The following is a 24,965-nucleotide window of genomic DNA, read 5'->3' as shown; positions in this document are numbered from 1 at the left end:
AACTTTTTGTGAAGAAACATTTGGATCGTGATCCATTATCACCTCTACCCACAACATGTTTTTTCACAGCCACAACCCAACCAAAAAAACTCGACCTACAGGGGGTAAGACAACCCCCGAGTATTGTGTTAAGCAGAAGATCTCACACATGTCGAGAAACCCCCTAAACCCCTACCTCATCCATACACAGCAACCCTACGTAGACATGTGATAGCCCTCAAGTATTATATTAAGAAGACCTTCTCACACATGTCGAGAAACCCCCGAACCCCTACCCCACTCATACACAGCGGCAAGGCCGATTCTTAGACTTATGCTTTGATGTGAGATAGACAAGAGGATTTTTTTTAAACCACAGCATAAAATTCGCTTCCACGGGAGTCAAACTCAGGACATGAGGAGTGATATTCAGACCACCTAACCAATTCAGCTAGAGACCCTTTCGCGCCACAGCCCAACCAAACAAACTCAAAAGACATGTTGCACAACACTACACTCACACTAAGGTCAATATTAAATTATAACTATCTTTTCAATAATCACTTATCATAATAAGCATTATGAGCACATCTCAACACCATATGTTCGTAATGTGCCTCAAACAAAGCATACCTAGAGTTTCCAACCAACCACCACAACTCAGCGGGAGCAGCAACAACAACAACACAACGAGGAAGACAACAATGATAAGGACCATTTACAATCTCACTCAGGCCACCACGCATTCCCAAAGACTGCAGCAATCGCACAGCCTGAATATAACCCTATAAGTCTATAACCCTTTTTTCAGAAATATGATTGTTTCTCATTTTGGAGCTAAGGTGTAACAGAATCAGCATCCCAAAACTGAGGACCAAGAGTCATGGAAGTAGGTGCACCCGCTTATCGGCGGTGCAGGCACTGCTCATTATTGTTGGCACCTTTGTCAGTGGGGGTACTATGGATTCAGCTTCCATACTTCACAGCCTTGCATGTAACAGTTGGGTTTCGGATCTCGTCCTGGCTTTGGATCAACCGGATCTCTAAGCTGCTGGTCGATGGGTCGAAGCCGGCCATTTTATAGTCTTCCACAGTTCTTTTCAGAAGTGCCTGCAGAAGTCATAATGCATTAGTTAGTATAAGTATTAAGTAAACTGTAAACATCGAATAGTTATTACACATGACAGTGCTAGTGCCACAAGTAGACCCCTAGACCGTATCCATTAAAAAATGCATAAACTGGTCAAAACTGACTTGTTTTAGTTTTACATTTTATGTACATACAGCGTGGAAGCCTTATTAAAACAGAACGCATATGACTTTAAATAGCACCTGACCAAAACCATTGAGGCCTTGTTCGGTTACAAGTAAATAAATCCCACTATGGATTTAATCCGGGTCTAGATTGAGTGAATCCATATATCACACCCAATCCCATAGTGGAATTAAATTCATCATTTAATCCATGTATCTCTCAAAACTAGCTATTCTTTTGATACATGGATTCTAATATAAACTTGTGCAATATCTTCATATATTTGTTCCATACTTAATGAGCTATGGATAGAATCCATGCCTTCCATAGTTTAAAAAATTCTCAAACACTTGGGTTATAATTCATGATGAGTTTAACCGAATAAAAAAATGGAGTAGGCTTGGATTATTTTGGAGTATGGATTGTGACATAGACTTAATTCCAATCCATATTAATCCAGAACTGGATTGGTGTAAACGAACAAGGCCTGGTGATATGGGAAGGGTAGGCCAGGAACAGAAAGTCAACAGGAGGCTGCATAAGAAACTAAAAGGAAGGAACTTTGCCCTGCTTGTGAGTTGAGATTCTTGTCTTAGTCTATATGCGAGGAAAACCCATGAAATAGGTAACCGAATATCAGTAGCGCTACTACATGCTGCCTAAATTCAGCATACAGAAAGCGTAACAACAGTGCGCATGACTCTTATACCTGCAAACTGGAAACTGCCAGTTCTGCTGCTTTCTCGAGGCTATCAGGATATTTCTGTGTAAATTACAAGCAAAGCAACCATGTTTTAGAAGCAAGAAAACCAAGGACATGAATGTTAGTGAATGTTCTCCAGTACTCACATTACTCCATCCTAGTAGGAGAGCAGTTGTCAAATCTCCAGTTCCCTGCATAGCATTATGGAGCCAGGTGAAAATTTAATTTATACAGGTGATTGAATTATACATATACTAATAATTATAATCTATTAAGAACCTACTGTGGGCACCTAGTGCTACCACGGCTTCACCCTTCGAGCGAGCACTCGAACCCACACCCACTTGCTCCAAACATATCTTAGTGTTTATAAATAAACAATAATTATATTTGAATAAATATCGCAATACCTATTTATCTATACTACTCTATTAAGAACATAATGTGGGCACCTGGTGCTAACACAGCTTCACCCTCCATGCTGACACTATGGGCCCGCCCCACGTGCCTCGACTGGTTCTCTCGTCCCTCTCTCAGCTACTGCCCTGTAGACACTCTGACACTCTAGGTCCGTCCCACGCTCTCTGACTGGTTCTCTCGCCCCTCTCTCAGCTACTGCCCTGTGGACCCAGCATCCACGCAGCTAGCTACTGTGCTTGCTCAGCATCCGACCCCACCCTACCACATCGCGCAAAAAAAGTGCACATCGAGCACTCAAATCCACACCCCCAGCTCCGGAAATTTGGGCTAACTACCAGGCCACACGTACCTTAGTGTTTAGAAATAAACAATAATTATATTTGAATAAATATCTTAATACCTATTTATATCAACATCAACATAGCCTTTTAGACCAAGCAAGTTGGGGTAGGCTAGAGTTAAAACTCAACAAGATATCACCAAAAAGAGAAAGAGAGAAAATGGAGGGGAAAAGCTTTTGAGAGCACTAAAAGGAAAAAGCCTTAATCACGGTTCGGGCACGTGGATAGCTTATTTCCAAACACTTATCCAACACAACTCCATTGGGATATTCCATTCCTTCAAGTCCCTTTTGATTGCCTCCTCCCATGTCAAGTTTGGTCGACCTCTACCTCTCTTCACATTATTGTCCCGTCTTATGATGCCTCTATGCACCGGTGCCTCTGGTGGTCTCCGGTGGACATATCCAAACCATCTCAACCGATGTTGAATAAGCTTGTATTTAATTACCGCTACTCCTAGCCGATCGCGTATGTCATCGTTTCTCACTCGGTCCAATCTTATGTGCCCACATATCCAACGCAACATACGCATCTCCATGACACTTAGTTGTTGGATATGTCGTCTCTTAGTCGGCCAACACTCAGCTCCATATAACATAGCAGGCCTAATCGTTGTCCTGTAGAACTTACCTTTCAACTTCTGTGACACTTTCTTGTCACATAGGACTCCCGATGCTTGACGTCATTTCATCCATCCCGCTTTGATTCTATGGCTAACATCTCCATCAATATCACCAACTCTATGTAGCATCGATCCCAAATAATGGAAGGTGTCCTTCTTTGGTACTACCTGGCCTCCCAAACTTACATCTCCATCCTCACTAATTGTAGTACCAAAGTCACATCTCGTATACTCGGTTTTGGTCCTGCTAATTCTAAATCCTTTTGACTCTAGGGTCTGACGCCATAACTCTAGCTTTCTATTTACTCATTTCCGACTTTCATCTACTAGTACTACATCGTCAGCGAAAAACATACACAAGGGATATCTCCTTGTATATCCCTCGTGACCTCAGCTATCACTAAGGCAAATAGATAAGGGCTCAAAGCTGAACCTTGATGTAATCCTATATTAATCGGGAAAATATTTGTATCACCATCAGTTGTTCGGACGCTAGTCACAACCTTATCATACAAGTCTTTGATGAGCGTAACATACTTTGTTGGGACTTTATGCTTATTGTAACACCCCGTCCAATCCCTGGACCCACGGTACTTACTCCTAGCAGCTCTCTAGGACCATATATTGTCCCCACAGACCAACACGAGTCTTTTGTGCACACTTTGTTCTCACTCATACACACCCAAGAAAACTTCTCGGTCAGTCACCCATCCCAAATTGCTCCAAGCCAAGCACGTTTAACTTGGAGGTTCTTTCGAAATAGGCTTCCAAAAAAGAAGATGCACCTTATTGGTATGAATACTCTATTAATTATATTAAGCCTTGGGCCAGGATATCCCATCCCAGGGGCCAGGATATCACAATCCACCCCCCTTAGAAGATCGACGTTCTCGTGGTCAACCCCAATCCAGGAACCTCCCCTCTTGGCCGCGTCTGTGTGTCTAGTGTCGTCATATGCCATGCCATGTGACCACTCCGGCCCACATGCGCCATGCGCCATATACCCGAACCCCCTAGCCCACACACACCCGTGAAACCGCGAGGGTCGGCTCTGATACCACTTGTAACACTCCATCCAATCTCTTGACCCGCAGTACTTACTCCTGGCAGCTCTCTAGGATCATATATTGTCCCCACAGTCCAACATGAGTCTTTTGTGCGCACTTTGTCCTCACTCATGCGCACCCGAGAAAACTTCTCGGTCGGTCACCCATCCCAAATTGCTCCAAGCCAAGCACATTTAACTTGGAAGTTCTTTCGAGATAGGCTTCCGAAAAAAAAGATGCACCTTTGTCATGGACCTTCGGTCCATGAGGATAGTTGTCTTCTCCGGCGAGGTTATACCCCTCTGCCGCAGGCTTGGTTCTAGGGTAGCAGCCCTAGGCGCTTGAGAGTCATTGCAAGAGAGAGAGAGATTGGTTTGATAATATATTCCTTCTTCCTTTGTCTCCTGCGTACAGGCCTATATATAGGCCACCGGTTGACCAACTAGGCAACCACTAATTAGGCAAGTGACTAATTGAAATTATCTCCCCTACAATTTAGGTCTATCAATTTAGCCACCAAATCAGTCACTTTCCTTTGCCATGCCTTCCTTGCGCGCGCTTTCCTTTGCCATGCCTTCCTTGTGCGCGCTTTCCTTTGCCATGCCTTCCTTACGCGCGCTGCTGCCAGCGCCCGTGCCTTCCTTGCGCGCGCTGCTGCCAGCGCCCCATGCGGCCTCTCGCTTTTGGCGCACATAGGTGCGGCCCCACATGAGTGACCGCTCCCTATGATGCCCATGACATCTCCCCTTCCCTTGAGGACCAGCTCGTCCTCGAGCTGCCATAGACTTACCTGACATGACTTAAAGTTAAGCCTTTTACATCTTGACTTACATTTATTATTTAAGACGAAAATACAAAATAATTGTGGAACTAAAATATAAATTTGAACTGCAGCTATGTCCTCCTGTCCTCCTGGATCCCAAGGAAAGAGCTGAACTGCGGCCTTCACGTTGGATGAAAGGTGGAGGAGGAACCAGCTCGTTCTTATGTTGGGTCTGTCCAGCACCAAGGCAGGTGCCCGAATGAAGGAGACGACCCTCTTTGGCCGTGCAGGGGGGCTGCATACCCAGATCTCGACTTCTGCAGGGGGTTCAAAAAGTATAGACGAGACCTGGTGGTTGGGCGCGCAGGCTGCTAGTTGGTGCAGCGATGAGCTGATCAGCAAGTGCAGCTTCCGCACCGCCCGCCTAACAAGGAAGCCGCGCACTGCGGCTTGCAGGCGCACCACGGCCTGCTCGTGTGATGACGGCCATGGGGTGGCCCTGGAGGCCACAGCAAGGTGCTTCTCCCCACGAAGGGACTGTACCTGGCGGCGTGCCAGGAACCCTCGCGCTGCCGTCTGAAGCTGCACCGCTGCTTGGAGTTCCTTCTCTGTCTTCTCCTTGTAGCGGTGGAACATCACAACGAACTGATCCCACTGCTCTGCGAAGCGGCCAAAACTCTCTTTGAGCCGAGTGAATGCATCTGGAGTTGGAGAGGGCGGGTGGGAGGGCATTGCGGCGGCTGATGGCGCGGCGGCTGGTGGTGGTGAGGGATGGGCGGCTGGTGGTGGTGAGAATAACCTGGAGCTGATACCAGGTGTCATGGACCTTCGGTCCATGAGGATAGCTGTCTTCTCCGGCGAGGTTATACCCCTCTGCCGCAGGCTTGGTTCTGGGGTAGCAGCCCTAGGCGCTTGAGAGTCATTGCAAGAGAGAGAGATTGGTTTGATAATATATTCCTTCTTCCTTTGTCTCCTGCATACAGGCCTATATATAGGTCACCGGTTGACCAACTAGGCTAATTGAAATTATCTCCCCTACAATTTAGGTTTATCAATTTAGCCACCAAATCAGTCACTTTCCTTTGCCATGCCTTCCTTGCGCGCGCTTTCCTTTGCCATGTCTTCCTTGTGCGCGCTTTCCTTTGCCATGCCTTCCTTGCGCGCGCTGCTGCCAGCGCCCCCTGCGGCCTCTCGCTTTTGGCGCACATAGGTGCGGCCCCACATGAGTGACCGCTCCCTATGATGCCCATGACAACCTTATTGGTATTAATACTCTATTAATTCTATTAAACCTTAGGCCAGGATATCCCATCCCAGGGGCAAGGATATCACACTTATCCAATGCCCACCACATGAGATTCCTAGATATTTTATCATAGGGCTTTTCCAAGTCGATAAAAACCATGTGCAAGTCCTTTTGCTCCTTATATCGCTCCATGACCTGCCTTATTAAGAAAATTGCTTCTATGGTTGACCTTCCAGGCATGAATCCAAATTGATTCATTATGATATGAGTCATTTCTCTCAGGCGATGCTCAATAACTCTCTCTCATAGCTTCATAGTGTAGCTCATGAGCTTAATCCCTCGATAGTTGGTACAACTTTGAATATCTCCCTTGTTCTTGAAGATTGGTACTAATGTACTCCTCCACTCATTGGGCATCTTGTTTGATTGAAAAATATGGTTGAACAACTTGGTTAGCCAAACAATAGCAATATCCCCAAGGCATTTCCACACCTCTATTAGGATACCATCCGGGCCCATCGCCTTGCCCCCTTTCATCCTCTTTAAAGCTTCTTTGACCTCTGATTCTTGGATTCTGCGTACAAAACATCTATTTAAATCATCAAAGGAATCATCCAATTGGGTGTCCATAGTCTCATTCTCACAATTGAAAAGATTGTTAAAATACCTCTGACACCTCTGTTTGATGTCTTGTCCTTTCACCAAGAGTTAATCCATCTCATCCTTAATGCATTTAATTTGGTTGAGGTCCCTCATCTTCCTTTCCTGAATCATAGCTATCTTATATACATCCTTCTCTCCTTCCTTTGTACTTAGTCTTCGGTAAAGATCATCATAGGCTCGACCCTTTGCCTCACTCACAGCTCGCTTTGCAGTCTTCTTTGCCACCTTATACCTCTCTATGTTGACCGCGCTCCTGTCATGGAACAAGCTCCTGTAACATTCTTTCTTCTCCTTTATTGCCTTTTGAACATCCTCGGTCCACCACCAAGTACTCTTAAGTTCACCGCTGCTCCCTTTGGTCACTCCAAACACCTCTGACACCACCTTCCTAATACAAGTTGTCATCTTCACCCACATATTGTTTGCATCTTCTTCTTCGGACCAAGCGCCATCCACAAAAACTCTTTCCCTAAAAACTTTGGATGTCTCCCCTTTGAGTTTCCACCACTTCGTCCTTGCAAAGTTAATACCTATTTATATGATATATAAAAACCGTAGCAAAGCACGGGTAACTGGCTAGTAAACTTAGTAAGACTTTAAACACCAATGAAGAATATGCTAAGGAAACAGGTCCGCATTTACTTCTTTTTTCTACCATTTTACTCAGAATTGGTTAATCCACTTCTCTATCATACTCCTATAATTAGGAGAGATACTTCACAAGCACACATTTTCACTGTGCACCTGAAACAGTTCATTGCAGATGTTGCGCACTTGATTGTGTGATTGTCTCTCTCGTCTCTGCCATTCTTGATGCCACCAATTTTAATGGCAATAATACCCTAGATAAGTATCATTAGAAGCTTGCAAGTCATTTTGTGTGCTAATTATATTTTGTACTTAGCTTTTGTCACATGAATTCAACTTCCATATGCTCGCTGGCTACTTAGTTTAAATGGATTATTACAGGAAACTCCTATAAGAATCAATCTACAATAAAACAATCATATTCCGTACTCCACACTCCATTCTAGAAGTTTCTAGCGAAAGAATAAAGAGATATGGATATACCGTGAAATATGCAGGTATCTTTGGTATCTCAATCTTAAATTGTTCTGGCTGTTGTTCCTGAAGAAAATGATAAAGTAAATCTCAAACATACATATACATATAATATTACCATACCAAAACAAAAAAAAAGCATAAGTTCTGAATCAAATTACACCCATCTCCACTGCATCCATCGACACAAGTAATAACCATAAGCTAGACCCGACATTTATTTTACATGCCAATCTTAAAACTAGTAGCGCAGCTTAGTTGGCCACTATTCCACAGCCGTGAGACATCCTGCTGTATCTCAGCAGATGACCTGGATGTATATAGGTTCTGTTTTTATTACTATTAAAAAAGTTTATGGTTTCTGTTGGCTCTGGTGTCTGCATGTATCTGAACATACTGCCATAAATAGCATGTGGATGTCCAGGTAACCGCAATACTTTTGTATCCACATAATTTTGTTTAACAGCTTTGTTGGACAAACAAAATTTCCATTTGCATCTCGACTACATTGCTAGTAGCACGTATACAGATGTCAGCTGCACGATTCTATTGAAAGTTACCTCTGTTTTTTTGTGACTTCCGATAAGGAGCAGCTTACCTTCAATAAGAGCACTAGTTATAACCACCTGGAAGATCATAGCAACCAAACACAGGGATACACAACTTCATTAGTAGCCCTTTAAAAAGACGACACATGGAACAAAAGAAGCAAACCATATAGATCGCGGGTTATTGTATGTATAGGTGTATCCCAATTAACACATTTCATGGTTGATTTATCTGTTGGATAAGGGGCAAACCTTCTGTGGTCCGGCACTGTGGAGGGTATTACAAGCTGTCAAACCATCTTCTTCGGAGGTGATCCTGTAAGTATATGTCAATTCAGGAAAAGCTGCATGCAATCTATCAATCTACCAATACAATAAGTATGGTATGCTGACTCCTTTTTTCACTTTTTCAAAAGAAGAGCATGGCTACCTCAATCCAGTAAGTAGTTCAACTTCAAATTGGTTAGGTGTAAGCATTGAAGCAACTGGAACAACCTACAAATGGTTTGATGATAAAATGGTAAAATTAGGCTGGCGATATGTATGAGGATTGCAAAGCATTATGCGTGTGCTGTTTGCCACAAGAATAAGAACTAAAAAATAGCAAATTTGAAATGAGATGCCTTGGCCTATTGTATCGCATTCCAAAGTAGAAGGACAAAGGGTAAATAAACTAATAGTAATAAGCCCAAGTTTTGATCTGAGTAGAAGGAAGAAAGACGCATAACTGTCTGTATGCAGCTCTATAAGAGGTACAGTATAAATAGTGTTCTATAAAATCAATTGACAGTTAAGTCTACAGAAGGATCAAAGGGAAAATATAGAACCCGTGAACACGACATGTTTACATGTATATTGAAAAAACATGTATTTGTAATAAATAACAGACTTGCCATTCTAAAAAGTGTAAGGACAAGCAATTCCCATATTTTGGTAATGTATTGGAAAATCATAGAATACGAAAATGGGCTAAATCACCTTCTGTTGATAAACAGATATTAGCTCCTGAGGAACATATAGTTTTCCTTCATCACCTAGAACTGGGTCACAAACTGCAGCATGTTTGCAATTAGCAAACAGAAGAATTAACCATGTCTAGTCAGTCTCTAGCTATGACCTAAATTGTCCCTGTTAAATTAAATTTATTAAAGAAGAAGCAAGCATACAAATAACAAAAGATGAGAAAAGATTACCATATACAAGATCAGGATTAACTGATCGCAATTTCTCAACAACTTGTAGCACAGTATCTAAAAAGGAAACTGAGCCTATATAACCTGAGAACCATAAACAGCATGTCACTTTGTGTGTGTGTGTGTATATATATATATATATATATATATATATATATATATATATATATATATATATATATATATATATATATATATATATATATATATATATATATATTGCAGTAGAAAGTCACTGATTTTTCCTTGGTATCATGGTGAAATATCATAAGACCAAGCAATTAATCTAGTTTATTTCCTGGACATGAAGGATGGGCACGTCTAGTTTCACCTGTTAATAAATGGGTATAATGAAGCAACTGATTTTCCTCCAGTCCTTCAATAAGGTCCCAGAGCTGTTTGCCATTAAGAACCTGACCTCTAAATGTTGGGTATCCTGAGATAACACACAACTGGAATTGTTTATGTGTCCCAAGTGAATTGTACGAGATTGTGTACATCCACGATATACATTTACCTGTATGATTAGAAAACTGTACAGAGTTTATTGGATCCACATCAAAGCCAAGGAGCTGCAGGGGAAAGACGGCCGATTTGTTGCCAACATACCCCTGAATTGGAGCAATCAGAGAATGAGAAGAGCAGGCTATCAAATAAGAAAGTGAAAATGCTCAATGATTCTTGCTCTGAAACAAAATCGAAGCAGACTATTTTGACTGAACAAATCCTGAATAAAACACAAACTCGTGAGTCGTGACCGCTCGCCATACAAAAGACAAAGCAGTCATAACCACTGATCCATCACACAAACGATTGTGCCACCACTTATTAGGTGACATTCATGCCAATGACGTGCACAAACGATTGCGCCAGTGCTTAGTACACAGTCGTGACTCGTGAGACCATGCGTGCACCATCTTATATGTATGGCATCAACACATGAAAGGGAGACCCAATCTAAACCTACAATACATGCAGCAACCCATATCCAGACTCAATAGACCATAGAGCTGTGTTCATAGTCTAGTCAGCTAGTCCACATGCTACAACCCACAAAACCACTGCTTTGCTGCCGAATCTAAAACACAACTCCTCAAGGACACATCCATGTGCGAATGAATAAGCAAAGTCATAGAGGCAGGCGCAGAGTCCGGGCTCTTGAATCATCGAGGCGTGCAAGCAGGAACCCAGCAAACAGACGGATGGTCGCAGGTGGTCAGGGCAGCGGGCTGAACCTGGACGGTGTGGGACTGGATGCTGAGCACACGGCCGGTGTCAGACGGCAGCGCGACGGATAGGATCGGCGGCCGCGCCATCTTCGGGTACGCCGCCGCCGCCGTCGTCCTCGTCCGGCCGCTCCGCGTCAGCAGCAGCTGGGAGCACCACCACCCAAACGCCTCCCTGCAGGCACAGGCACAGGCACAGGACAGACACGCTTTAAGCGAGAACCAATACACTTCCGATCAAGACTGGAACACGAGGAGGAAGTACAGGAAGAGGAGAAGAGAAGCAACCGAATCCGATAGCCTCCCTTCTCAATCCACCACTGACCTCACCTCACCTCACCTCACCTATTCAGTCAGGTTGACCAGTGAGGCGATTGCTTGTTCGATAATGATCTTGGAAAAAATATTTATTTAATTTATTTAAATACTGTTGCTGCTGCTGCAGGCCATGCCTGTTGCGTCGCGCACCTGGGGGAGCAGCGGTGCGCGGCGGCCCCCACGAGGCGCGCGCGGCCGGAGGGAGCTGCGGCGGGCGGCGGCAAGCGGAGTGCGGCGACAGTCATGCGACGCACGGAACGGCACGGGGGACGGGCGGTGGAGTGGACCGACCAGTGGTGGATGGCGATGGGATCGTACGCTTGGGAGGGACAGCTTGGCGGGATCTGGGGCGTCTGTTACGAAAGGGACGGGCTGGATCCTCGTCGTGCCCGTGGGAAGGGGAGGCGAGCCACGCGATGACACGACCGCACCATGGTCCATGGCGGCGGGCTTGACGAGTTGGGCTTGGTCCTAGTTCCCGATCTAGGCCCGACAGACAGAAAGGGCGAGTCTGCTATGTGGGCCTCTAAAGGCCGACTTGGGCACAACAGACAGAATGAGGGTCTGCTTCTGTGGGGTCCTTAAAACTATTGAGAAAAGATCACCAGATCCACTTACCTCTCTCTCATCAATAGATCAGGTATAAGAAGATATGAAAGACTTGTTTCCCTTCCCCTCCCGAGGCAGCACAAACACAAAGCGACAAGAGACAAAGATGGATGAACTCTTCTCTTGTTCATTATGAGGGGTACATGCTCCTTTATAGAGAAGCGAGACCCTTCAGTGGTAAACTCGGTTTGCACACATAATCCTTCACTAGGTGTGTGCCCGTGCGTTGCCACAAGGGTTAAAAATTAGTATAAAACATAGATACGAAACGACAAACATCACTATGGTATACAAAATCCGTGTGACAAAATATTATCGTACCACTAATGTTATATTGACGATATAAATATATAATATTTTTATAAATACACCAACTCACGGGCCTTGAGAAATCAAATTAGCTATGTAACAGAACTTACGTAAGTTGTTTCAACAAATGTCTTGCTCTAGTGTTCTCCTCAGGCCCACCACACATAGAAACAATTTCTTTGAACTCCAAGATGATAGTTTCACATATGATACATTGCTTCCCCTCCACTGCTTTCAGTAACTCTATGAGTATTGGAAACTGCAGTTTGTATTGTGCCTACAAAGCAAGCATGGAATAATTTAAGACAGATCTACTACATGGTATTCTTGTGTAAGTACTAACAACAAAGAACACAGTTCTCTAATAGAGATTCACTCTTTGCAGAAACGAATTTTCTGAATATCCAGTTAAGTGTTTGATGTGGCCGTCCTTACAGAAATTACAACGAAACACAATGATATATGTGTACTTGATTAGCTGATTGCGGTAAACAAGTGATCAACAAAATTTAGAACTGGGTGATGAAAGACAGGCTCCTAAACTGTAAAGCAAACATTTCTAAGCGACCTGATCCATGGCGAACTTGTAGTAGTTGCACTTGAACCTTGCTCTGGTCTCTGCCTCAGGTGCAGCCATCAGCTTCCCTACCCCGCCATTGTTGATCCCTGACACTATAGCGACCAGTGTCGTGGTGTCCTGATTCACAAGCTCCCTCGACTCCTTCCACATCTACTCCATAAAGGCAGCAAAGGATCCCCAGAAACCCAAAAGCTCTTCCTCGTCAGCACTTACCTCGTCCACCGCGACGTCTGATGGAAGCAAAACCTCGCTAGCACCCTCCACGACATCAATCTCTCGAACGCCCTGAAATTCCTGAGCTCCTCACTCGAGCCCAAGCTGACGACAACCCACCCGTGCTCATTCTCCTCGTCGGAGTCGCTAATGAACTTCTCGAGCAAGTCATCCTCCACGGCCTCGAACCCCTCGGCTAGCCCCCGTGCGATATCCACGCTGACACCATGGGAGAAGACTACAATCAGCTTCTCGGGCCTCGTAGCGGGTGGGGCACCGCGCGCGGCTTCTAGTGCCGCCGCGAAGCGAGCACGGAGACCCCTCGGCGCCGCCGACGAGGGGAGGGCGGCATGGGCCCGCGACGGATCTGTGGAGTGTGGTAGGGCACAAGTAGGGGGTGAAGAGTTTGCCAGATCCTAGATCCGTGTTGGACGCACGACGCGAAGGGTGCTAGCAGTCCGGTTGTCGAGCTCATCGCCACGGGCACCGGTGACCAGCCATCGAGCTCAACCACCACCAGGTAGCAACATAAGACAGGAGGGAGCATCAGCCGCCGCCAGGGATTGCGAGGGCGTGACGACCGCAAAACCACACCGCCGGGGATTGAGGGGCGAGGGTTTCGGGGGAGGGGCATAGGAGGGGCCTAGGGTGCGCGTCGGCATGGCGGGATGTGTGGCCGGGACGAAGTTACCAGGGGGTGGGGAGGAAGGTGACGGGGCTGCGGGGACCGGGGGCGCTGATGGCGGAGAGCGGGCGCTGATGGCGGAGAGTGGGGGCGCGCGGGGGCACGGTGAAGCTGTGGTGGACGCCCTCGTTAGACTCATATAGGATAGTAGAGATTAGGGTTTTTTAACACTCTCCCTTGGACGAATACCGCGACCAACGCATGTCTCATTAAAACTTCCAAAAGACCCAATGTAAAAAATATGGAGAAAGAGTACATGGTGACGTGAATTGCATTTGCACTTTGTTGCCTCGTTAAAAACCCTATGTGAAAAACTTCAGGAAAACTCACTAAAAAATAGTACAACAACTGTATTAGGACAAATTTCGATCTTCTAGATCTGGATTCCATCGAATCTTCTACAAGAGATAACTTTAGAAATGTGCTCCCCTGATTATTGTAAAATTGTCTCAACATGGCAAAACATCTTCTTCTGAAAGTATATACGCATAGAGATTTAGCAAACAAATGTATATTTTTGCAAGGATTATTTCAAGAACTTCACCTCAACTAACTTTTGGGATACACGAGGTAAATGCACATATCAACATAAATAAGCAACCTTGACTAGTTGTGTTCAATCGACTAGATCTACATATCTGATAGAAAATTCCATAAAGGTTCAGATATTGATCATCAAGCTAACGCCTTCAGGGCATATAATATGTCAGTCAGTGTTTTACAATTGTGATCAATATTAAGCATTCGCTCCCCTTACGATGATGCCTATCAAAGTCATTATCCCTCATAACTCAAGCATATTCTTCAAGGTGTGTCTAATTGTTCATCAGGAATAATGAGGATGGATGAGGTTGGGGTCCTACACTTTTCACTCTATCATACACCACAATATATATAGTAGTGCAAAGCAAATAACTTGTCCTTCTAGAGGACTTAGGAGATAATATAGTTGTATTCCAAATATAACTCATCGCTCGAGGCATTCATTCATTGCAACTTCTATGATATGGTGTAACAAAAGTCCATCAAAGACCAAATACAACCTGATAGGGATTCTTCATTGGTCAGATACAATATTATAGTCTATCATTTTGGCACAATAGTGATATATTACCAGTAACACCTAAACCTTTCAAATTTATGCCATTAGGGCTTATGAGGGTATCATAATTCCACATTTGGTGGAATATACCATGAGTAAAACTCGTAGAATGCACATATGCTTATTCGGCTAACTTTAGGTCCTTTGGTGCCTCATTTTATTTCTTCTCGGGTTTGTATAGGTTTGTCCCTTTATATGGATTATAAAATTTGGGTGTTCAACTCAGACTTTATTTCTTCTAGAAAGGTTTCATCATGGAATTATAATCTCAACTAGGAAATATTCTCTCTACACAAGAGAGTGATCATTCATCAGGAATGTATAATTCGATATGAGATTTATATGTTGTGTATTTATAATAAAAGAATATTGAGTCCTCCAGGAATCTCATGACAGATCTTTTGAATCCTTTAACTGCATATTTTAATTCATGTCATTAAATAGCGAATGTGGGAGATAGATATCCATCGGGTTCTTATGAGCACAAAAACGATGTTCCGACTCGTCCGAGGCCAACCTCGGATGGGAGACGATGTTCTGACCCGCCCGAGGCCAACCTCAGACGGGAGATGCTGTCCAACTGGCCTGAGGCCAGCCTCGAACGAGAGACGCTCTTCCGACTGACCTGAGGCCAACCTTGGACGGGAGACACTGTTCCGACTCGCTCGAGGCCAACCTCGGATGGGAGACACTGTTCCGACTCGCTCAAGGCCAACCTCGAACGGGAGACGCTGTTCCGACTTGCCTAAGGCCAACCTCAGATGGGAGACACTGTTTCGACTCGCCTGAGGCCAACCTCGGACGGGAGACACTGTTTCAACTCGCCCGAGGCCAACCTCGGACGGGAGAGGCAGTTCTGACTCACCACTTCGGCTGACTTTAATACCTCAAAGAAAGGTAGGTTTCTTTCTATAGACCTTGAGATAAACCTGTTTAGTGATGCTAGCCTGCTTGCCAACCTTTGGGCACCCTTTCTGGACTTTGGCGGCTCTATCCGAAGTATTGCTTCTATCTTGCTTGGGTTAACTTTGATTCCCTTGGTTGACACAAGACAACCTAGGAACTTTCCCTTCTTCACTCTGAAGATGCATTTTTTAGGTTCAACTTAAGGCCTACTTCTCCAAAATTAGCAAATGTTTCTTGCAAATATGTTTTGTGGTCTTCTTTCTTCGTACTTCTAACTATGATGTCATCAACATAGGTTAGAATATTTCTGCCAATTTGAGTACTTAGCACTTTTGATGTCATTCTGTTGAAGCTTCCTCCAGCATTTTTGAGCCCCTGAGTAGGTACCACTGGGGGTAATGAAGCTTGTTTTGGGCTCATCTTTTTTCTTCATCCATATCTGGTGATATCTTGAATATCAATCTAGTAGACTCATGAGTTCTGAAGTGGTCACTGCATCTATGAGGGAATCTATCCTTGGCCAAGGAAATTCATCCTTCGGACATGCCTTGTTGAGATATGTGAAATCAATGCACATCCTCCATTTTCCATTTGCATTTTTTACCATCATAGTGTTAGCAAGCCATTCTGGGTAAGTAACTTCTTTGATTACTCCAGCATTGAGGAGTCTTTTGACTTCATTTCTTGCTCCTTCGACTTTATCTTTTGACATTTTCTGAAGCTTTTGTTTCCTTAGTGTAGGAAACAGGTGCCGCCTAAGAGGGGTGAGTTAGGACTTCTAAAACTTTCTCTAAACTAGGCCACAAATAAATCCCTAGAGCAAAACCTATACAAATAAACAATCTAAAATGTGCAAACTATGTTTTGTCTAAGTGTTGCTATCTCTACCGTAATGTCTAAGTTTCAATCCTAAACTATCTAAGTATGAATACAAGATTGAAACTTAAATGCTTAATATAAATGTGGAAGCTAAAGAGCAAGGTAGAGATGCAAACTCTCGTGGATGACGCTGGTATTTTTACCGAGGTATACGGAACCACACAAGGTCCTGACTAATCCTCGTTTGTGCCCCTACGCAAAGGGAAGCCCACGCGAGGGCCAAGCACCTCGGTCGAGTAACTCTGTAGAGAGCCGCGAGCCTTCTCCACGCGCAAGTGGTGCTTTGCTTCCGACTCCTCTTGGACGCTCCCCGCCGTTTCCACTATCGAGCTTCTGGCCGAAAACACTGTGAGTCTCGTTCCCTCCAGTACACAATGGAGACCGTGACACAAACACGGTTGCCACGGTCTTGCAAGACTCTCACCCCACTCGGTACAATTACAACAACTCGTGCAAGAGCCGAGGGATTGTGTGGTTTTTCTAAACTAACTCAGCTAACTAGGATTCTCCTAGAACAAGCGCTAAAGCGGTCTAACTAACCTAAGCACTTCGCAAAGCACCTACACTAATCGCCGAGTGATTCTATTAAGCACTTGGGTGTATGAGCTCTTGGAAATGTCTACTATATGCCTTGGTATGTTGCTTGGGCTCCCACACCTTGAAATGGCCAGTTGGAGGTGTATTTATAGCCCCCAACACAAAAACTAGCCGTTGGAGAAAAGTTGTTGCTCTCTGTGGCACACGGACAGTCCGGTGGTGCATAGTACAGTCTGGTGCCCCCTGTCTGGTGCGCCTAGTTGTTGGACTGACACCACAGGTGACCATTGGTGTTGTAGGCTTTTACACCGGACAGTCCGCGTGTCACACCGGACAGTCCGGTGGCTTCTCCCCACCAATGCCACCTGGAACTAGCTGTTGGGCTACTGTTCCCTAGTGCACCGGACAGTCCGGTGCCCTCGCACGGACAGTCCGCCTGGCTACACTTGTCTTCGTTTCTTGGACTTGCTTGATACTTGTTCATCTTCACTTGTGATCTTCATAATGTCTTCTTTTGAGGTGTTGCTTTCCTCAATGCCTTAGTCCAAGTAACTTTAGCATCCTGTGAACTACAAACACAAACACTAGCAAACACATTAGTCCACAGGTTATGTTGATCATCAAACACCAAAACCTATTTAGCCAAATGGTCCGGGGTCCATTTTCCTTACAATCTCCCCCTTTTGGTGATTGATGACAACACAACCAAAGCAAGCAAATATAACAAACATTTGAATGAAAATATGCAATCTACTTGCTAGGATGCATGTTTGTCCCCACAATGTGAGATTATGGACTTAAGCCTCCCCCTAACTCCATACTTCACTTGCTTCCTATTTTAGACCAAAGAGCCAAAACCACTTGAAGGATCAAAAATTTAAATTTGTGGTGTTTGGTGTTTGATAACATTTCATTGCTTTGGTCCCTATAACTTATCCCCCTTTGGCATCAACCACCGAAAAGGAAGACATTAAAAGCTCATAGGAAGCAAATAAGACATGCCCTCATAAAAGATTTATCAAATAATACCAATTGAAGTACTCAACATTATCACTCCCCCTAAATGAGTGTTCTCCATTTGGAATGAATTTTCTCCCACTTTATAGACGAAGAAATACTCCCCCTGGCAGAGATCTTGTACTTAGGAAAAGGCATGTGAGATATAGAGGTGCAAGACATGATTTGATTAGACTAACTTCCCTTATGCATAGGTAACAGAATATGATTTAACAACTTATGCATGTATAGTGTTGGGGACTTGTTCTCAAATGCTATGAGTCAAGAACAAGGCAACACAAGATGTTAAATGTTAATGCCCTTCATCCTTCGAAACATTATTTCCCTTAGGATATAATGATCTTCAAACGAAGGTCATGAAGAACATACCTTCATCAATGCATTATACGATAAAATAGAAGAAGAAACGTATGGCATATAGAACACAACACAGACAATCATATCATATCATTTATTTTTAATTATATAATCATGGAAAGGTAAGAACAATACTGAATTACAAAAGTACCTTTGACTTGATAAAAGGCAAGTGAGTACAAGTATGACGCAAAAGTGAGTACAAGTCAGCGTGAACAGTACGGGGGTACTGTTCTTCTATTTATAGACACAGGACACAGCCTATGAGAAATTACAATCATGCCCCTTACATTTACTATTGGCTTATAGAAAAATCTATGAGGACCGAATAGCCTTTTCCCTTTTAAGTCGGTTCCCTTTTCTGCGATTTAGCCGAAGCTCCCTTGCGCACAGCTTCAGAGCGACGGCAACCTTCGTCACGATCATGCTCCTCATCGTGTACGCTTTTATCATGAACCTGAAGATACCTGTCCATAAACCATACTTGGAAGACATTGTTAAATTATGTTTTTGAAGACCTTCGGAGGACGAAGGCCCCCAACAGTAGCCCCTCGCAGTATTAATTTGTTTAAGATAACGAATTCAGACTACGACATGGACGAAGGCCTTAAGCCGAAGGTCCGAAAAAACACCTTACCTTTGCTAGAATAGCAACAGTCAATGACAGACGGGACCCTCCAATTTGGAGCGTGTCGATCGTATAAATAAGAACTCACCCTGACCATATTTGGTACGTTGTTTGTGCCACTTGCTTTGTTTGCTCAATTTTATAGCTCTTGCTCACCAATGCTTGCTTAGTTTCTCAAGCTTTCTAAGCTTTGGTTTGAAGGACACATTTTCACCATTTCCAAAGAAAAGATGTCTCAAGACAAGAAAGTTGCTGCTGAGACAGAGCTAACCGAAGAGGAGAAGCTCTTTGAGCAGAAGAAGGCTGTGAATCCTTATATAGCTGGGTTTTTAGAATCAATGGCAAAATCAAATACAGAGAAGATTACAAAAGAGATATTGGAGGGCCTATCTGAAGAAACTGGTGACAGTGATAGTTATGATGCTGAAAGTGGGGGTGAAGATTCTGAGGACCGACCCTGGAGGCCAAGTCATTCGATTTTCGGAAAATCGACCATCAAACAAAATCACCTTGAGAGCATGAGAGGAAGATACTTTCGGGATATGTCCATTTTGAGAGTTGGCAGAGACAACAACGTCCCTGCCCCTGAGAAAAACGAGGTTGTAATTTATCGAAGCTTCTTCAAAGCTGGGCTTCGGTTTCCATTGAGCAAGTTTGTGGTCGAAGTGTTGAAAATTTATCAGATCTTCCTTCATCAGATAACCCCCGAAGCTATTATTAGAATGGGAATTTTTGTCTGGACTGTGAGAAGCCAGGGAGTGGAGCCAAGCGCAAAATGCTTCTGCAGTATGCATGAACTTGCATATGAGACGAAGGCCATGGGCAAGGAACAATATCACAATAACTTTGACTGTTATGGATTTACTGCCCGCCCCAACGCAAGCTATCCGGTGCCAACATACCGAAAAAGGTGGCCTGGAGCCTGGATGGAAGAATGGTTTTACGTGAAGAATGACTTGAAGGCGAGAGAAGATATTAAAGAAGTTATTATGCGACCCATTTGGTCCCGGTTCGGCCTTCGAAGGCCAAAGGTTGAGATTGACGAAGCCGTCGAAGCATGCCAAAAGGCTTTCGGTACTGTCTGCTTTTTTTATTGGTACAAGAGATTTAATCCAGGAGCATATAGCCTTCAGAGTGTGGCCACTTGTAGAGAACTGGGAAATGCCGAAGGAGACTGTCACCAAGTCTGGCGAAGGTGAGCTGTTTCGACTGAAATACACCTTCAGATACGGAGATAAATTTGATGAACTGGATGATGACTGGCTAAAATGTATCGAAGCTACAAGTGATGAACTGCTTGGGCCGTATTCTAAAGCAGAAGATAATGCATTATCCACATCCTTTGGTGGTCGGGGAAAAAAGAGATTAAACAGAGTTTTTGATGCCATTGGTTTTGTTTACCCCGACTACTGCTACCCGCTGCGAGGACAGGGAAAGAAGAGGAAGGCTGCTGCTTCGACCAAAATAGCTGCTTCGACCGCCCCCAATGAGCCTGCGCCGAAGAGCAAAAAACTGAAAGTCCTTACCCACCGGCCACGCTATATTGAACCGGCCGTGGTGCCTGAATTTGGCGGAGAGACTTCTTCAGCTGCTAAGCCAAAGGAGCCCATTTCTCCTACACAGAAGGCTGAAGATCCGGTTGTAATGTCGAAGGTACCCTCAGCCGAGCTAGCTGAGTCGAAGACTGATAAGGCTGAAGAGCCAAAAATTGAAGGAACAAAAATGTTAGAAGTTTTGAGCCCTTCGGCAGAAGTAACAGTGCCGAAGGCACAAAAAGGTCTTGCGGCAACTCCCAAAAGAAGACGGATGGCAAATGTACTAGATGTGTTGGAAACAGTAAAAGCTTTAAGCTCTACTCCTTCAGGGAAAATTGCCGAGGCTTCGAAAATGCAAACCGAAGCTAAAACAAAACCGGCTGAAGTTGAAGCTACATCGAGCCAGGCTAGTGCCGAGGCTGGGCCTTCAGAGCCTGTTGAGAAAAAAACCTCGGAAATTGAAGAGAAGGCAGCAGAGGAAGAGGCTATAGAACAGACTTTGCCTGAAAAAGTTGCCGCTCCTGCTCCCGAAGCTTTAAAAGAAAGCATTGAATATATCATGCGTCATGGTTCAGGAAAAAGACTCTCTAAAGAAGAAGAACGAGAAGCTCAACACTATGCCCAGAAGCTAAAATATCCGAAGGGGGCATTAGTGTTCAACGGCAGCGGAGAAGAAGATTTTTTGTACTGTCTCCCGGATAGCAAAGAGATATCTGTTTGCCGAGAGATGGGTAGAAGCTTCGGATTCCCAACATTAGAAGATGGTCTCTCAGTACTGTCGAATGATGAATTGGCCGACAGTTTGACATATAATAGTATAAAGGTATGAAAATCAATTTTTGTATTTAAAAAATGAATTATTTCATTTGCTTATACTTAATACTATACTCCTCTTGCAGGGCTTGATCCTTAGCAATGCCCTCAGGGCACAGAAAAATATCGAAGATGAAGGGTGCACAATGGCTCTGAACAACCTTTGTTCAGAGGTGATTGAACTAAGGAACGAAGGCCTTGAAAAGGATAAAATATTAATTTCATTGGTAAACAAGATAAAAGAAGACGAAGTTATTTCCAAAGTTCAATCTGAGGCCCAAAAGAGTGAAATTGAAGATCTTCATAAACAATTAGCTGAGGCCAAATTAAAATGCGCTGTTGCCGAAGCTGATCGAGATGCCAGCGAATACTGGAAAAATTATTTTGAAAAAACAGTTGCAGAGCTTCGCGCATCCAAAGAAAGGTGTTTTGAAAAATAAGTGGAATGTGTGAAAAAGATAAAGACTAGCTTCGCCAACGTGGGCGCCTACTCAAACGAAGACAACTTCATACGGGGCGACCCTGAGGGCGTCATCGAGTGGATCAGTGGTGAAGCCGAAGCTTTTGAGGAGACTTTGAGTGACCGTGGGGACGTCTGTGCATTCTCTGGTGCGAGGGGGGTTGCAGCCGTTTTGGAGAAGGCAGGTTGCAGTCATGTCAAAACCTTGGCCCAGGCCGAAGCTACCTTCTCTGTTGACGACACAAAGGACCCCTCGGCCGAAGCGAGTTTAATAGGTGGAAAAATTTTCACTGATATCTGCGAAAATGGCGGCCGATGGATGGCTCATGAAATAATGAAGAAGAGCGAAAAAGATATTCATGATGCTCGAGAAGCAACGAAAGAGGCTGAGAAAGCTGCGGAACTCGAAAGACGGATAGGTATTACTTAATGGTTTTTAGCTTTGTTGTTTATTTTCGTGACTTCGGACTTAATTGATGTCTTCTACCGCAGCTGAACTATCTCCTCCCCTAGAGCCATTCGACCCACTGGCCGACCCAGAAACAAAGAAAGAGACAGAAATTATTAATATGGCCGAAGCTATTGTCGACGAAGTTGTTACCAAGCTGCTTAACGAAGTTACAGAGAAAGTTTTGAAGGAAGAATAGCAATTATTGTAAAAACATTTCTAGGATATTAATGTAATATTTGGTGAACTAAGTCTGTAATGTTTGATGTTTATATTTTCCAATGTAATATGTAAATTGTTTGTAATTTGGTTCTTTGCGATGCATGAAACTTTATGTACATACCATTTTTGAGCCTTCGGCGAAAAAACACCTTCCCTTCTTTTCATGCTTCGTAAAGAAGAGTTTTTATGCCTCGTAAGAATCATCCACACTTTGTAAAAACATCAAAGCTTCGTAAACAACAGATCTCTTTTTCCACATCAGAACTGATGAAGATGTAATTCTCAGCTTGCTTTGTGCCTTGGCATCTTTTCATTTTTTGTAAAGCATTCTCCGAAGATCGGCTTCGTTTCCAATTGGTGTCATTGATGTGATATGATGTATGATGTGATGCTATGCGATATGATGCGATGTTATGATGCAAAGAATGATGCTAATGCCAAAGACACATACCCACGCTGAAACACAATCTCTGTGTCCCCTTAGGAACCATCAAAATCTCTTTGTCGTTTATTTTTCGGCTTCACCGCTTATTTTTCGTTGTAAGTTCTGCATCCCCTTAGGAACGTCTTTTGAACTTCTTCGCCTTCTATTTCAGCGGTATTCGCGTTGACTTTTCACGCTTTGCCTTATATTTCGGCGGTATTTGGTTTTGCATTCCCTTTGGAACGACTTTTGAGCAGAAAACTTACACTGCGTTCCTTTGGGAACGACTTTTTGTAGCTTCGACAAACTTACACCGCGCTCCTAAGGAACGACTTTTTGTAGCTTCGGTAAAACTTGTAATGCGATTTTTAGCTCTGCATTCCCTTAAGAACGACTTTTGAGCTTCAGCAGTTTTTGAGCTTTCGTGAATCTGTGGAAAAGATATATTTCACTATGACAAGAATGAAGCTATTACAAGAAAATAAAAAATGACAAGAAGACTAGATTTACATTGATTGTTTCTTATTAAAAAGAAAATGACAATGAATGTAAAAATGCTTCAGAGGTAGGATATCTCTCAATAGATGTGTTTTGATTCAGGCACAATACTGTTGACTGTGCGAGCTTCGGATTCCTCCCTGAAATCTCGCTGCTGATGAGTCTGATGGCTCCCTTCTGGCTGTTGACCTCGTGAATAGGCAGGTTGTAGTGGCGGCGGAGGTGGAAGCTGTGGCCAAGAAGAATGTGGCTGACTAGCCGAAGCAATAGAAGCTGCAGGATGATTACCCACATATTCTGGTATGTAAGGTGAGTGACACGAAGCAGTGTGCAGGACCTGCTTCGATTGACTTTGCCGGGCTTCGGCTTCTGCGATCTCCTTCTGCTTTTGGATGGTAATTTAGCACATTATTGTAGTATGGCCCTTGTCTTCACCACAGAATAGGCAGTAGATTTTTCTGCGCTGGTCCCTATATCTTCCTCCGAAGCCCTTGGCGCCTCTGCCTCTTGGAGCTGGCGGCCTAAGAGAGCTTTGTTGTTGCCCCGAAGATTGTGAAGTATACTACGGCCTCTGTAGCTGACTTCCTCTGTCATCACTCTGAGTGGAGTTGTGAATTGACCTGACATGCCTCGGGTGGATTCTTCCTCCGAAGCCTCTAGTCATCTCAGAGAACCTGTAAGCTTCCTCCCTTCTTTGACGGAAGTCATTGTCAGCCCTAATGTACTCATCCATCTTTTGAAGCAGCTTCTCTAGAGTCTGTGGAGGCTTTCTAGTGAAGTACTGGGCAGTAGGTCCTAGACGAAGCCCCTTAATCATGGCCTCAATGACAATTTCATTGGGCACTGTAGGCGCTTGTGCTCTCAGACGCAAGAACCTTCGGACATATGCTTGGAGATACTCCTCATGGTCTTGCGTGCACTGAAACATGGCCTGAGCTGTGACTGGCTTCGTCTAAAAGCCTTGGAAACTTGTCACTAGCATATCCTTGAGTTTCTGCCACGAAGTAATAGTCCCTAGACGAAGAGAAGAATAACATGTTTGAGCCACATTTCGAACTGCCATGACGAAGGATTTGGCCATGACGGCTGCATTGCCTCCATATGAAGATATAGTTGCCTCATAACTCATCAAAAACTGCTTCGGGTCTGAATGCCCATCATACATGGGGAGCTGAGGTGGCTTGTATGATGGGAGCCATGGGATAGCCTGCAGTTCTGCTGCCAAGGGAGAAGCATCATCAAAAGTAAAGGTATCATGATTAAGATCATCATACCATCCGTCCTCGTTGAACAAGCCTTCTTGATGAAGCTCCCTGTGATGGGGCCTTCGATCTTGTTCGTATTGAGCAAGATGGCGT

The 24,965-nt window shown here is 44.1% G+C and overlaps 2 protein-coding genes and 1 pseudogene across 9 annotated transcripts; all 3 read right to left on the bottom strand.

The window, feature by feature from the left end:
• Positions 1-498: 498 nt before the first annotated feature.
• On the bottom strand, positions 499-11,821 carry LOC100283562 (pyridoxal kinase). Of its 8 annotated transcripts, none has more exons than XM_035965865.1 (14): positions 11,536-11,820; positions 11,333-11,412; positions 11,077-11,242; positions 10,359-10,452; positions 10,173-10,277; positions 9,842-9,925; positions 9,627-9,700; positions 9,079-9,143; positions 8,901-8,964; positions 8,661-8,726; positions 8,110-8,166; positions 2,084-2,128; positions 1,944-1,997; positions 503-1,089 (listed from the first exon to the last, which is right to left on the bottom strand). In XM_035965865.1, exons 3-14 carry the CDS (start codon positions 11,155-11,157, stop codon positions 946-948), a joined length of 933 nt encoding a protein of 310 aa, XP_035821758.1. In that variant the 5' UTR covers positions 11,158-11,242; positions 11,333-11,412; positions 11,536-11,820; the 3' UTR covers positions 503-945. The 8 variants fall into 8 exon arrangements, with proteins under 8 accessions (NP_001351339.1, XP_035821758.1, XP_035821759.1 ...); XM_035965866.1 differs by having other exon boundaries at positions 11,356-11,412; positions 11,536-11,653; NM_001364410.1 differs by lacking the exon at positions 11,536-11,820 and having other exon boundaries at positions 499-1,089; positions 11,356-11,463.
• On the bottom strand, positions 4,691-8,102 carry LOC118476688 (uncharacterized). The gene is made up of 2 exons (XM_035966286.1): positions 7,043-8,102; positions 4,691-6,949 (listed from the first exon to the last, which is right to left on the bottom strand). The coding sequence occupies exon 2, from the start codon at positions 5,964-5,966 to the stop codon at positions 4,836-4,838; it is 1,131 nt and encodes a 376-aa protein (XP_035822179.1). The 5' UTR covers positions 5,967-6,949; positions 7,043-8,102; the 3' UTR covers positions 4,691-4,835.
• Positions 11,822-12,409: 588 nt separating the features above from the next.
• LOC103652138 (uncharacterized) lies at positions 12,410-13,758 on the bottom strand (annotated as a pseudogene).
• Positions 13,759-24,965: the final 11,207 nt, after the last annotated feature.

The sequence above is a fragment of the Zea mays genome, chromosome 3 (genome assembly GCF_902167145.1).
Source record: "Zea mays cultivar B73 chromosome 3, Zm-B73-REFERENCE-NAM-5.0, whole genome shotgun sequence".
NCBI lineage: Eukaryota > Viridiplantae > Streptophyta > Magnoliopsida > Poales > Poaceae > Zea > Zea mays.
This window is presented reverse-complemented; position numbering and strand designations above follow the sequence as displayed.

What these genes read in the sequence shown, in the direction of transcription:
- LOC118476688 (XM_035966286.1), bottom strand. Translation starts at nt 5,966, where the DNA reads ATGGACCGAAGGTCCATGACACCTGGTATCAGCTCCAGGTTATTCTCA.
- LOC100283562 (XM_035965864.1), bottom strand. Translation starts at nt 11,630, where the DNA reads ATGACTGTCGCCGCACTCCGCTTGCCGCCGCCCGCCGCAGCTCCCTCC. An exon ending in TTATACCCATTTATTAACAG is followed by an intron (nt 9,926 to 10,172) that starts GTGAAACTAGAC and finishes TATGGTTCTCAG; the next exon opens with GTTATATAGGCTCAGTTTCC. An exon ending in ACAGTGCCGGACCACAGAAG is followed by an intron (nt 8,727 to 8,900) that starts GTTTGCCCCTTA and finishes ATGATCTTCCAG; the next exon opens with GTGGTTATAACTAGTGCTCT.